Source organism: Artibeus jamaicensis, unplaced genomic scaffold, assembly GCF_021234435.1.
Source record: "Artibeus jamaicensis isolate MK-2021 breed Jamaican fruit bat unplaced genomic scaffold, CSHL_Jam_final scaffold_847, whole genome shotgun sequence".
Classification (NCBI taxonomy): domain Eukaryota; kingdom Metazoa; phylum Chordata; class Mammalia; order Chiroptera; family Phyllostomidae; genus Artibeus; species Artibeus jamaicensis.
Window position 1 is genome coordinate 4,701,542 of NW_026522057.1, and position 14,654 is coordinate 4,716,195.

At 56.6% G+C, this 14,654-nt stretch overlaps 1 protein-coding gene across 2 annotated transcripts in view; it reads right to left on the minus strand.

The window, feature by feature from the left end:
* Positions 1 to 1,288: 1,288 nt before the first annotated feature.
* The window catches only part of KCNQ4 (potassium voltage-gated channel subfamily Q member 4), a 54,522-nt gene continuing 41,156 nt past the window's right edge, over positions 1,289 to 14,654 (minus strand). For both annotated transcript variants that reach the window (XM_053660672.1, XM_037149707.2), the window contains 5 exons: positions 9,774 to 9,994; positions 7,734 to 7,833; positions 5,366 to 5,497; positions 3,047 to 3,176; positions 1,289 to 2,447 (listed from right to left, as the gene is read on the minus strand). In XM_053660672.1, the coding sequence (XP_053516647.1) occupies positions 2,235 to 2,447; positions 3,047 to 3,176; positions 5,366 to 5,497; positions 7,734 to 7,833; positions 9,774 to 9,994 (796 nt within the window). In that variant the 3' untranslated portion in view covers positions 1,289 to 2,234. The remainder of the gene's footprint in view (positions 2,448 to 3,046; positions 3,177 to 5,365; positions 5,498 to 7,733; positions 7,834 to 9,773; positions 9,995 to 14,654) is intronic.

Below are 14,654 nucleotides of genomic sequence, written 5' to 3' on the forward strand. Positions count from 1 at the left end.
GGGAGGGCCCTCTGAGAGGCGAGCCTGCCTGAGAGGGAGGCTGAGACAGAAGATGGGATGCTGACATGTTCTGTCGCCTAGACCTAGCCATGCACGGAGCCACACACAACCCCTAGACTTTTTCATTATCTGGGCCGATGACTTTCATTTTTCACTTCAGCCACAAGGGATCGCATTTTGTTGTTACAATCAAAAGTCTTCCCTAATCCAAAGCAGCTCATGCCACCCCCAGATCGGGTGCCCCACACTACAGCCACCAAACAGCCAAGGCCAACCACCTCCTACTGAAAACTTTAATGAAACCAATAAGTTAATAAGTTAACAAAGTGAGGTACTTGCATATCTGAGAACCAGGTTGGTGGGGAACCTTGATGGTGGAAGGAGCGAGGGCTCCTGCCTCAGTCTCCTTTGGTCACAGGGTGAGCCCGCTCTCCCACCCCTCTCTGCAGCTCCGCCTCTGACGGGCCAAGGGGTGGCTCTCCGGGGACAGTGCAATGCAGGCGAGGTGAGCCACAATAGGCTCCATCCAGGGCATGATGGTGACATGCAGAGGGCATGTTGGGGCAGAGGCTGGGCACCGTGGGGCTGAGCAAGAGCCAACCCCAGCCCTGGTGCTGGTGCATGCAGGTCCCAGTCATGAGACACAGGTGGCTGGGCCCGAGCCCCTTGTTCACAGGCACCCCACAGAGGGTCACCCTGGGTGACCCACTACCCACCACTCTGCTGCCACCTGCAGTAGCTTTACAGAAGAGGGACAAAGGGGTAGGGATGCCAAAGTGGTGCTGGGAGCCTGGAGTGGATGGGGGCTGACGCCAGTGTAGGGGCTGCTGACAAAAGGAAAGAGTGGGGAATGGAGGGAGAGGAAATTGCAGGTGAGTATTAGCTGCACAGTTGGTGCCTGAAAATGGTAGTCGCTCGGCGCACAATTTTTGTCTGGGACTTACAGTGATGAGGAAGGCAGCAAGCCTAAATAGGAGCGGGCCTGATAACCCCCTGGGGAAGCGCCTGGGGTCTTTTCAGGGCTATCCAGGCCCCAGAGGCCCAGGCCTGAGCTGTGCTGTGGCAACGTCAAGGAGGCCCCTTGGGGGCAGGCAGAGGCAGCACTTGGGGCTCCTGGACCAGTAAGGAGTAGTCTTGAGAAAGGGGCACTGTTAAAGCTCTGGGGTGGGGCTTGGAGAGACCTGGGGTCACTTCAGAGGTCCCCATCTACCTGGATGCAGTAGGGGGCACCACTTGACCACATCCTGCAAGGCCGGTCCACTGTCATCTGCTGGGGGGGGGCGCCAGGAAAGGCTAAGCGGCTCTGTGCTCATGTCTCCGAGTGTGTGACTGCGTGCGTCGGTGTGAGTGAGAGACTTTCTGCAGGCACAGGGAAACTAAAGGGACTTGCTTGCATAACATGGAAGCATTGTCTGTGGGAGGCTTTGGGGGAGAACACAGAAACTTGTGCTGTCAAATGTGAATGGAGGGCCAAAGAGGAGGAAGAGGGAGCTCCTGGGAGGGGACACTGGAAAAGTGAAGAAAGGCCCAGGCACTGCTCTTGGGGGAGGCAAGGGAGAAACAGGCCCCATGCTGGTTGAGGAGAGGTGATAAGCCAGAGTGGAAATGGGGATCATGGCCAAGCAGCCTGAAACCAGCTACTGCTGGGAGCCCATCTCCCAATAGGGGATGAGCAGAGGGACCCCATAGGGGTCTCCAAAGTTGCATATTTAACATAGTTTGCATATATGGTGCCCACCTGCCTTATGGCAGAGATCTGTGCTTGTTGGGTACCTGTGAGGGCACCTTGGGCCCACCCCCAAGGGGGCAGGGACTTGGCGGGAGGGCTTCCCTGCTCTGTCCGAAGGGCGGGCCAAAGACCTCACCTTGCATAGCTGGAAGCTGGTTCAGGGCCCAGAGCCTCAGCGACCCGCTCCCACTCCCCGGGGCAGTGCCCCTGACAGGCGGGCCGGCTGAGCCTTGTTGGAACGGGCAGGGCACTGGGGGGCCCAGAGATCGCGGGGCAGCGCTGCTGCTGCCCTCCGTGCGGCCTGGCATCTCACGCTCCTGCGGTGGGGCGGGCCGCTGGCATCCACAGCGGGTATCTCGCCCACCCAGGCAGCTCAATACTGCACGTGGCCTCTCTCCCCGCGAGGGAGCGAGTTCAAGTAAGAGAAGAGTCCGGAGGCCTCAGAGGGCGGGTCCGAGCGCCAGGCCCGGGGCTGGCGGAGTGCGGTCCGACTCTGAGAAGCCCCTCAGTCCATGTTGGTGCTGACCGAGCGGGAGATGCTGAGCGTCTGTGCGGAAACGGAGATGTCCTCGTGGTCCACAGGGCTGTGGTAGTCCGAAGTGATGTCGGGGTCTAAAAGCGGCACTTGAACGGTGCCCAGGCTGGTCGAGGTGCCAGAGCGCAGGTATCGCGAGTAAAAGCCCAATAGAACGTCCAGCTTGCGCTCGATGGACTGCACCTGGGGGCAGGGCACGGATGGAGGCGGGGCTTGGAGGCACTGGAGGCGGGGCTTGGGGCCGGGGCGGGGCGATGCTGGAGGTGGGGCCTGACAGGAGGGCGGCTAGGGGCGGGTCTGGCGGGGACTAGAGGCGGGTCAACGCCAGGAGGAGGGGCCTGTCCCGGGTGCGGCGCGTCTGGGAAAAGCGGAGCTTGGCAGGAGAGTGGGACGAGGCTGATAACCTGGGCTTACCCCTGGTCAAAAGTAAATTTTGCCAGGTTGGGATAGTCCAGGCGATCAAGAGACAACAGAGGCAGGGTTGAATTAAATAGGTGGGGCTTAAACGGATTTATCTGAGATTATAGCAATGGGGCGGAGCTTAGCCGGAAGAGTGGGTTCATCCTAAGCAGCCTTACTGGGGAGGCAAGGCTTATCTGTGCGGCGGGGTTCTGCGGAGCAGGAGGTGCGTGGGTCCTGCTTGAACCTCCCTGGCTGGTGGGTGGTCTAGGCTGCGACTCTGAGAAGCGCACCCTCTCCTTGCGCTTGTCCCTGCGACCTTCCAGAGCTTCTCGGTTGACAACCAGTTCCACCACACCAATGAAACGCTCTCGCACACTCACCTGCTTCTCCACCTTGACCACGCGTCCCATCAGACTAATTTCATCCGCCGCCTCCGTGTCTGAGGGCCCCTTGTCGCCCTTCTCCCGGGCCTTCCGGTCCCCAGGGCTCCTGCCTACAATCTGGTCCACCCTGCGCAGGGGGAAGGGAAACGTCAAAGGGCCCAGACACACGCCACTCCTCCCTCCCACAAGAACTGGAGGTTGCCTGCTGAAAGGGGAGACACAGCCTGTGCCAGGAGGCGGCTACCTGAGGAAGGGGGCCGTTTCGTCTTGCCAAAGGAGGGACCTGGCCACTGCATTGAGCGTTTTCCAATTAGCTGAGCAAAGGCATCACACAAAAGCCTGACAAGTAAAGCAAGCACTTGATGGGAGGACGGGTGGGAAACTGGGCTGGGAAAAGGCGGGGAAACACAGTGGGTTACAAGGCGCACAAGATGGGAGCTGGTCCCATGTCACTTTTCCGCTCTCCTTTACAGCAAAATTCTTGAAAGTGTTTCCTCTACCCTCTGTCTCCAATTTCTCTCCTTTCCTTCTCTCTAAAACCTACTCCAATCAGGCTTTCATTTCCACCATTTCATTAAATCTACTGTTGTCTAGATTCCAAATGACCTCCATGTTGCTAAATTCAACGATCATCTTTCAGTCCTCATTCATTATCCGTGACCTGTTAGCAGCGGTGGGCACATCTAAGCACCCCTTCTTCTTTCACTTTCTTCATTTGGATTCCCAAACACCACCCTCTCCCAGTTCTTCTACCTCACTGGCTTTCCTTCACCCCTGAATACTGCACGACCCAAGGCTCGCTCCTAGAAACTCTTCTACTTATTTACTCTCACGCACTAAGGGTGCCTTCATTTCAGGTGTTCATTCTGCTATACACTGTTAACATCGAATCTGTATCTCCAGCCCCGTACTGCTCCTCTGAACTCCCCTCCCCTCGGACTGCCAGATCAACACTCCATAGGCATCGCAAACCCAATACACCCCAACTTTTCTGACCAAAACTTACTCTGCTCATTGCCTTCCCTGTACCAACAGACAGCAACTTTTTCCTCTTATTTAAGCCAAAACATTTTCTTCATCCTTGATGCCTTTCCCCACCCCACCCCCTTTAAGCCCCATCAGGAAACCCTGTCAGCTCTACCTTCAAAATGTATCTAAAATCTAATGATTTCTCCCCACCTCCACTGCTGTCCCCCCCTGCCCCCCCCCAGTCCAAAGCTTCTGGATGTCTGAAGTGACGTCTTCACTGGTCTTCCTGCTTCCACCCTAGCTCCCTTACAGGCCAGTCTCAACACACCAATTAGGGTGATCCTTTAAAAATATATCTCAGAGCCCATTGTCTTTTGCCCGAAGCCCTCCGATGCTTGCATCTCACCTTGGATGAACACCAACATCTTTGCAGTGGCCCACAGGGCTTTGTGCAGTTTAAGTTCCATCAGCCTTCCAACCTCATCTGCTGCTTCTCCCACAGCAGGTACACTAAGCTCCTCGCTGCCCCTAAAACAACACCCCAGCCACCTGCCCATTGTGGCGCCTTTACACTCACTGTCCACTCTGGAATATCTTTATTTAAATAGCCACAGGGCTGTCTGCCTCACCTTCATCTCTTAAATAGCACCTCTCCTCCTGTTTAAAACTGCAAACCATAAAACCCTAGACCTCCTTTTTCTCCTTAGCAGTTACTGTCATCTGATACATTCCAGTTTCACTGATTTATCATCTGTTCTCCTTCCACTAGAATGAAGCCTCCAGGAGGGCAGGGACTCTGTTTCGCTTTCCACATCTGACAAGTAACAAAGGCCCAATGACTATTTCTGGAGAGAATGAATGAATGAACAGGAGGTGAGAATTCAGGCCACAGGGGGAGACAGGCAAGGTGCAGGTGACTGGGGTCTTGGTGTGAGGATTCTTCCTATACGCTCGTTGGAGAGAAGTGCCAGAAGATTCCAGATGCAAAAGGTAGGTAGCATGGAGGGCAATGTGCCTGTCCCCTTGGGAGATGGGAGGTCACTGATTATTTTAAACCTATTATTTTATGGCCAGGAAACAGTCATCTAAAGCTGTCTCCTGCACTGTGCTGGTCAGTCAGGTTCTCACAGCAGACCTGCTGCCACTGGGGTGGTTCTTCAGGCTCTTCTGGCGAGGGGACTGGCCTCAGCCGTGAGAAACGCCAGCTGCCACAGTGGCCCCTAGGGGGCGCTCGGGCTTCATTCGGGCGCTGGTGGAGGGGCTTTGGCCTGGGGACGTCGCCCCAAATCCAGGGTCGAGGCCTCCCTGCCCGGCTCTCCCATGGGGGATGGAGTCTTGCGTACTCACCGAGCCTGCAGGCTCTTGATGCGGCCCAGCATGTCCAGGTGCCCTGCCGAGTACTGTTCGATGACGTCCTGCACGTCGTAAGGTCGCAGCGTCTCCTTGAATTTCCTTTTGGCCACCAGGAACTTCAGGATCCTGTCGGGGGGAGGGTCTCAGAGGAAAGGAATTCTTTCGCAGCCCCCTCTCTCTGTCCCTTCGCCACGCCCTGTCCTGCACCAGGGCTCCTCCTCCCTGGGTAGAGGTGAAACGCCTGTGCTGGGTCTCCCAGGCTCCCTACTACCAAGCACGCCCAGCCCCATCCACGCCCCATCTCGTAGGTTTGTTTGCTAATGTGCTTGTATCTGCAATCGCATCAACCTGGGAAGGCAGAGACGGGGCCTGGTTGCTCTCTACTAGGTGGCACACTGTGGCTGAGGACAGTTTGCAGAAAGACACTTTTGCATTCGCTCCGCAAATGCTTGCCGGCATCACTGTGCTGGACCCTGGGCACATGAAAGGGTGTCAGATCCAATCCCTGGCCTCAAGAGCCCTGGTCTGAGGTGGAGGTCAGACAACACAGACAATGATGGGGTGACAGGGGCCATGTCAAGGAAGAGAGAAAGAGGGCCACGAGAAGGGAGACCTTGGCTGGGGAGGTCAGGGGACAAGCCTTGAAAGTGATACTTTTTAGTCCTGGGGCAAGAGGTGGGGGATGAAGGAAGGCTTTTTGGACACAGGCAGGCATGGAGGTGTGTGAGTCAGTTCAAAGCAGCTGAAACAAGATAGGAAGGGAAGGGGCTAATTCATAGGAGGTGGAATGTGGGGGAAGGATATGGGAAAAAGGGGAAAGAGACTGGCCTTGAGATAGAGGCTGGAGGAGGGTACTCCAAAGAGCCCTGAATCCCGGGCATGGATTGGGCAATGGGAGGTGGGGGTGGTAGGCAAGGGGCCACGTACTTCACTCTGCTTTCACACATCCATGTTGCCAGCCCTGGAGGGAACCTGGGAACCTGGAGCTTATTTTCCCAAAAGAAATTTAGGTGGGAAGACTAACTCCAGGGGATGGGCCTGAGCTGGAAGGGGGCAGTGGGGTGGAGATACGGGACAGCTTTGAGCAATTCAGGACTGCAAGTGACTGAAGGCTTCTAAGTCTGAGTCCAAGGTGACTCCCATGGCTTGGGGGACTGGATGGATGGTGGTGCCACTGCCTGAAATGGGGACCCAGGAAGGGGAGCAGGCTTGGGGCATGTCAGGGAGGGAATCTGTGGCGTGGTCAAGGAGCGTTGACCTGGGCCAGGTGGCAACTCAGCCACTGTGTTCCGAAAACCAGTCACTGGGAGGGGAGAGACGGGATGTGTGCAGAGGGCAGGAAGAGAACTCAGATTCTCAGGGGGTGCAGGGGAATCTAGCTGACTCTGAGTTTAAAGGAACACACAGGGAAGAGGCTTGTGGGCAGGTGCATCATCCAGGGAAGAGAGGAGGTGAGTCTGGGGCTGAAGGCATCTCTGGATCTTGAGCCACAGGCTGGAGACAGAAACTAGGCCAGGACTCCATGCCAAGAGGCTTGGGGGCCAGTTCCATGGCTGGGCCATGACTAAGGGGTTCAGGAAACCCTGGTTACCCCCTGGATGTGGGGGCAAGGAGATAGCCGGTAGAGTCAGCAGGGCAGGGGTTTTTAAACCTTTTGACCAAGACCTACCGTAAGAAATACATCAGCACACACAAACCAGCACACACATCAGAAACCACTACATGCAAACATGTACACAAATCACTGAAACATATGTTTCATAAACATTATTTACCCTTACTACTTGGGATCCATGTGGGTATTTTCTATTCATTGTTTTTTAACACTGACCATGGCCAACTATACTGATTTCACTAAGTTGATTTCACATTGTTGTGACCTGTGGTTTAAAAAACACCGCTCTAGAGGAGGTCCTGGGAAAAAGGCAGGCCGAGGGCAAGGCACCCAGGAAAAGAGAGAAAGTCTGAGGAACAGAGAGAGGGGAAGAGCGTAAGACAGAGACGCAGGGAGAGGCAGGCAGATGCTGACGGACAACCAAGGACCGAGACACAGCGAAAGGGAGCCTGACATAAAATGAGCAAGAGCAAGAGAGAAACAGAGGGAGCGCATTACAGCGGGGCTGCAATGGGCAGCTGAGCCCACGGCCCCACCCAGCCAGCCCTCCAGACGGAAGAGTATGCAGGAACCCTGCTGGGAGCCATATGCCACCTCCTCACCCACCCACACAAGGGTGCCAGGCGGGCAGCAGCTGGCGTGCCCGGGAGCCAGTCCAGCACTGGCTGTGAGGGCAGGCCCCAGATGGGGAGCAGCGATGAGCTGGCAGATGAATGGGGGAGGGCCCCCCACAGACCTAAGTCTCACCTGACAGAGCGGATGACCGTCTTCACAGCGGGCATGACATCATCCACGGTGAGCTCGCACTGGTAGCTCTTCTCTTCCGCCACTTCCTCGGAGGGGCCCTCTGGAAAGTCAGGGGACCCAGGTGGTGGCAGCAGAAGGGGCCACTCCCACCCCTACCACTACATGCCAAACCACCCTTAGAGGTATTGATGGGGAGACCAAGGCCCAGAAGGGCTCAGAACCTTCCCGGGGGCGCAAGTCAAACCAGACTTCAGCCTCCCATAATGCCCTACCCAGAGTAAAAATCCCCAGCTCGTGGCATGGCTTCTCCCTGTGGCCAGTCGGGGTAAACACCTACAAGGTGGCCGGGTGCGTGGGAGTGCCTCCGGCCTGGCCCGGGGCAGTCTGCACAAAGCCCTGGAGGAAGCCCCACTGGCTCCCCTACACGGGACAGGGAGTCCCGGAGAAGACGGGCTTGTGGCCTCTGCACACAGCTGCACACTGTCTTATCCTTCGGCCAAGAGGGAAGGAAGTTCAAGGGGCTGGCTCCCCTGCCCCGCTCTGCCACTGGGAAGGCCCCTCCATCAAATCATTTTCCCTCTGGATGAAAGAACCAGCTTGTCCGAGGCTGGTGCCCTGCACTGCACAGAGAAGTGGTACTGTCCTGGCCCCACAGAGCAGGCAGTGGGGGGGCCAGGTAGATCCTAGGGCAGCAGAGAAGAGGAGGCCCGGCACCAGCCATGCCTGGACTCCCACGGGTCCGCTCCTCCCAAAGACTGGTTTGTGGGGTTCTTTAACTTTCTAGGAAAGGGCTCTCCCAGGTGTCAGCCAGCAGCGTATGAGGGGCTGACACAGCACGGACAGAGGCAGCACAACCGGGTCCCCTCTCTCCAAGGCCAAAGGGGCTTCCTGCCCCCACCCTCCGTGGCTGTCCACCCACCCCCTCCTTTCCCAGCCCAGTGGTCTGGAGCACATCAAATCTGGGAGAACTCTTCCAGGGGACTTGGTCCTACCCTCCTGTCTTCCCAAGGAGGACACTGGGGCACAGAAAGGGGCAGTATCTTGCCTAAGTCACAGTGCAAGTCAAGAGCAGAGCTAAAACTCAAACAAGTGACCTCTTGACCTGGCCACATGGCTCAGTTAGTTGGAGCACCATGCAGTACACCAACAGGTTGCAGGTTCAATTCTGGGTCAGGGCACATACCCAAGTTGCGGGTTCCATTCCAATTAGAGCGCACACGAGGAGGCTGATCCATGTTTCTCTCTCTTCCTCTCTCTCCTTCTCTTTCTCTCCCCCTCCCTTCCTCTCTCTCTCTCGCTCAAATCAATAAGCATATCCTTTGGTGAGGGTTGAAAGCTTAAAAAAAGCAACCACCACCAGGTTCACAGCCTCACACAGTATCTGCAGGTGGGGTTGGGTGGAGGGCGTGGACTATGGAGCTGGACAGACCTGGTTGAGGATAACAGCTCTGCCACTGACTGGCTGAGAGCTCAGTCTCCACATCTGTGAAATGGGGGTAAAAACTGAACCCACTTCCCAAGGTGGTTGGGGGAAGTAAAGAGAGAACCCAGTGTGGGGCTGTGCACAGCCCAGGCTCCACACGTAGGCACCCCTGCCCCTCCCAGGTCACATCTGTAATGCAGCTGGCTTTTCATGAGCACTCACTATATTCCAAAATTCTGCTCAGCTTCCATGGATGGCCTCCTTTGTGGTGAGTTTAATGCTCACCACAATCCTATGAAGTAGGTACTAGTATTGTCCCCATTTTATAGATAGGAGAACTAGTCCCTCAGAGATTAGATTACTCAGGACAAATGACAAAGCCAGGATTCAAACCCAGGCAGCTTGTCTCCAAAGCCGGTGCCCCTACTAAACGCCACCCTCTCTCTGCCTTCTTATTCAATTCTTGGTCTCGAGCCCAGCAAAGCAGATATTGTGACGCTCATTTTACAGCCCAGAAGCCCCGTGCCTAGAACTGATGAATCAGTTGCAGAGCCAGGACTAGAACCAAGTCTTTCCACCCTCAGCAGGTCCTGAGCCCCAGACCCCCAGGGGCTCACCCTCAGCAGACGAGCGGGGTTTGAGTCTCAGAGAGGCCCGGAAGCGGGTGCGGTCATTGAAGCTCCAGCTCTTCTGGACCTTGGTGGGGCTACTGGCCTCGCCCATCTGCTCACTGCTCGGCGAGGTGGCCATTGGAGGTGGAGCCAGGTGCTGCTTGGAGGGGGCCGTCCGTCGCTGGGAGCTGCCTATGCAGATGCGGTCTTTGAGGCCCATCCGGCTGCTGGCAGAGCAGATCGGGTGGGGGGGAGAGCCAAGTTAGCTGGAGCCAGGGTGGGCATGAGTGGAGGCGCAGCTCACTTAGGGCCTGGGGATGGCTATTGGGTCTTGGTTCTCCAGCAAGTGAAGACTTCCTGGGGTGGGACAAGGGTGCAGTGAGGGGGTCCCTGACTCTTACAAGAAGCTGATCCAGGGTCAGTCTGGGCAGACCCTCCCCCGACCCCCGACCTCCCACCCCTCATTGCCCAGACAGATAAGGGGTGCACAGGAGACAGATGTCAGAGTGGGAGGAATGACAGAAACCCAAGATGGAAGTCAAAGACAGACAGGAGGACAGCTGGCCTGGCCCAGATGGGTGGGTGGGTGGGTGGGTGGAAGTGGTAACAGGCCACTAAAGGGTGGAGGCCAGATGGGCACCTGGCCATGCACCCTGAGGTTAGCCTCCAGCTCCTCGCTGTACACAAGGGCAGGCTATGTGGAGTTCAGGGTGTGTGTGTGTATCTGCATGCATGCCACAGTGGGTACACATGTTCCAGTGTGTGTACATATGTTGGGGTGTGCGTACATGTGTCAATTTATATTTTCCTCTTTCCCTACGTCTGGAACTATCTAATCCCACACTGGCCAGGTCAGGGCTTTAGGACCCAGTACGGCTACACAGGTAATGCCCTGCAAAATCCTAAAGGCTCCATCACACAGACTTCAGGGTAAGTGGTGGCCCGGGGGTGTGCAGAATACTGGCCTGCTGCAGGGCCTTGGCCCTGTGGGTTTAGCTGCCGGGCCCATGTGCACGCCCAGGACAAGTCTGGTGCCTGCCCTCCCAGTGGAGATCTATAACCTGTTCTTCTTTAGTCTCCCCTGCTTGAACGGTGCCCACCTGGACGGATAACCTGCCTGTGTGAGCAGGGATTCTCCCTCCTCAGTCCCACATGCCCCCCACTGCCTGCTCACTAAGCCCCCAGTGAAACGCACCTACACACGTCTGTGCTCACATGAGCCCACAGGTACGTCTCTGCACATGCGCAAACTTCCCTTCCCACACCCGGGTCCCCACCACATTCCCCAGACCATGGAGAAAGACAGTGGGGGAGCTCGGGGTCCCCATACAGGTCCTGGATAACCGATACCCGGTAGAGTAACTCTGTGTCCAAGAGGTTCAAGGACCACGTTATCGCTACTGGAGTAGGACCTATGCAAACGTCCCCCATCCCATGCCCTGTGGGTGTCACAGCTGCCTCCCTGCTGTGGCTCTCCACTTGGAAGGTCCCCAGCAGATATGTTTGGGGGCCCTTCTATCCCAAATGTTTGTGGCCCTGGCTCAGGAGAACAACAGCCAGTCTCAGAGGAGGCCTGAGGTGGGGCAGAAATTTGGGGACAAGACTGTGTCACCTACTTTCAAAGACTTTCAGATCAAGGGTATAGCAGAGGACAGACTCTGGTTTCAGGTTGGGTGGGAGCCGGGGCCCCCCATGCCCAGGGCATGGGGTCCAGCATGTAGAGTCAGGGTCCTGGGGTAAGGGAGACCTCGAAACCAGGGGCACCTTCGGGAAGGCAGCCAGGATGTAGGGCCATCCTCATAGGGAGGCGCCTCTGCCCAGAGGGGAGAGGTTATAGGTCAAGGATTAGGGCCCTGAAAATCAGAAGGGAAGGACAGGGGTGGTCCCCGCAATCCAGCATGCTGTTTGCTGGCCCAGTATCCCCTCGACACATCCAAAAGATTCCAACCAAAGTTTGAGGTTGGCTCTCCCAAACTTTCCTCTGCAGAGCCATTCCTGCGAGCTCTCCTCATGCTGGCAAGCACCCCCACGCCCACCCAGCCCGTGCACCCCGTCCTTCTGTCCTCCACTCCTCCAAGGGGGAGAGGGAGAGAGGGAGGTGGAGAAGACCCTGACCTTCAGCCAAGGGCCTGGTACTCCAGATCTCTGCGCCCAGCACATCACTCCAATGGTATTCTGGGGGAGGGGGTGACCTCCCTGTCATGAGAAGTATGCAAGCAAGACAGCTTGCACTCAGCAGGACTTATGGAGGAAAGGGTCTGGGGCCTTGTACTAGAGGCTTTGAAAAGTCCTTTTCCAGCTCTGATTTTGCAGTGGTTGAAGGAGCTTCCAAGCCTGGGCTGTGGGCTGCTGCCCAGCCAGCCAGAGGCCCTGGGCTTCTCTTCAGGGTGAGAAGGCTCTGTTTTCCCAGGGGTGGCCCTGGGTTCCAGCTCCTTGGGCAGGGCCCAGACAGTGGCTCACATCAGCCTTTCTGGAGCCTAAAAGCTCAAAGAAAACGGAAAGAAACCTGGCACACGGCGGGCATCGAAGGAGCGCCTTCCTTTCCCAGGCTCCTTCGAACACGCAAGGTCCTGTCTCACTGCCTCAGCCCTTCCAGTTCTCAGTCACTTCGTGTGGTGGGCTCCGTATTTTCCATCCCTGTTTTACAGATGTAGAGGGAGGTGAAATGACTCACCCAGGGTCCAGTGCTCCTGGGGTGGAGCAAAGGCTGGAACCCAGCTTTCTGACTGCATGGACTGTGTTCTTTCCCTGGAATGAGCAATCAGGATAGGGTCCGGGGCCATGATCAACTGGGGGTGATTTTGCTCACTGGGCAATGTGTGACAATGTCAGAGACAGTTTTCCTTGTCACACTGGGGTGTGCTCCAGGCTAGGGATGCTGTTAAACACCCAGCAATGCATGTGACAGCTCCCGACAGCAAAGAATTATCCGGCCCAAAATGTCAGCCGTGCTGAGGTGAAGAAACTCGGGTCCGGATTGAGAACCCACATTTCTAGGAAATGGGGCCTCTGGGGAGAGCAGCCAGGAACCCCGTCACTCATCTCCTACTCACGGGCCCCCCAGTCCACAGGCCCCCAGAGGCCCTTCTGGGAAACCCAGGACTCCTTGAGCCCAGGCCTCCAGGCAGGGCTGACAAAATGAGGCCCACAGGGGCTCTTGGGTTCTTCATGACCCAGCTCTGCCCCCAACCTCAGCTCCTGACCTCTCACCCTCAGCTCTGGCCATGCCGGGATGCCCGGTGCTTTGCCATGGCTGTACTCTCTCGCCTCCTCACCTTGCCACTTCCTTGGCCTAGAACACCCTCCCTCACGCCCACTCCTTTTTTGGCCCTCTTGGGGTGAAGCGCCCAACCCAAGCTCCGCAGGCCCTCTGCCTTCTCCTTTCACTGCACTTACTGCACCGAATAGCAATTACTCTTTGCAACTTTCCAGGGACCATGTTTTATTCATCAGCCTGTCCCCATTGTGGGGCCTGGCTCGGGGCAGGGACCAAGGAATGTAGTGGTGATGTGGCTAAAAGAGCTGGGCCCTGGAATTAGCAAGGGAGGTGCCAATCCCACTCCTTCAGGCATCTGCTAGGTCCCTAGGCAGGCGATGGAAAGGTAAAGCCAAGGCCCAGCAACAGTCAGAGTGGGAGGGACTCTCAGAGAGCCTCTAGTTCAATCTGCCCATTCCACAGATGGGAAACTGAGGTCCAGAGAAGGGAAGCAATTTGGCCAAAATCACACAAGGGGTCAGCGGCAGAGCCAGAGCTCATCCCAAGGCTCCTAGAAGTGTCCCTCCTGGCAGAATGGGCACCAGGCCCATGCCCCCAGACTTGGCAGAGGCATCCCCCAGAAGGTAAGGGGCTCGTTGGGACCCTGAGGCAGATGGCAGGCGGCAGGCACATGCACCTTGTCCTTGGCCCGTCCTGTCCCCCTCTCCAGCCCCCAAACTGAGTGGAGCAAGGAGGAGCGGGGACAGGAGGAGCAGGTAAGGGGGTACCTCGGTCTCCAGCTGGCGTGGATCCGAAAGAAACTCCGTTTATTACTAAACATCTGGCTGGAAAGTTGAGAACAAGACACAAACAGAGGTTAGTGGGAAAGAGACAGGTGGGCAGAGCATGGGGAGCTTCCAGGTGGAGCCGGCCTCCTGTTGCTGGTGGGAGAGAAGGCCCCCCGACTAGAGTCATCCTCCAGCCCACATTCCCAGAATGCAGACGTTCTTGAGCTTTGCATGAGGATCTCCTGGGGAGAAGGCTGAATAAGCAGACTTCTGTGTCTGTTCTCCAGAGATTCTCCTCTGGGAGAGGTCCAGCTACCTGCATTTTCAACAAATACCCCACAGGATGCTGACCCAAGATGCACGTGGAACATGCTTTGAGAAACACTGCTTTAGCACATCATCACAAAACCCCAAAGAGGGCAGGCACTGGCCTGATGATGTCTGGCCCCAGGAATCCTGTTTCTTGTACAGTCCTGGGAATGTGCTCGACCTGGGCCCATCAGCAAGCACCGCTGAGGATGCGGCCAATCAGGGGTGTGTATGTGTATGTGTGTGGGGTCCCACTGGGGGCACCCACGCATGGGGCCCAGACTGCCAAGATTAAAGATATGGTCACTGAAGGAATTTGGCCAAGACCACACAAGGGGTCAGCGGCAGAGCCAGAACTCATTCCAAGGCTCCTATAAGTGTCTCTCCTGAGTCTGGTGCCTGACCTCCTAGAAGTCACAGCTCAGTCCCCTGGGGTTCCTTGGTAGAAGGGACACTCCACCACCACCACCAGCCCCAGCCACACAGACACTCCATGGCAGACAGACAGAAGGCTAAAAATTAGTGACGGCCAAGTGCTCAGCAATAATCTGTTCCTAGGCCTTGGGGGGCCTAGAGACCCAGAGCAGCTGTGAG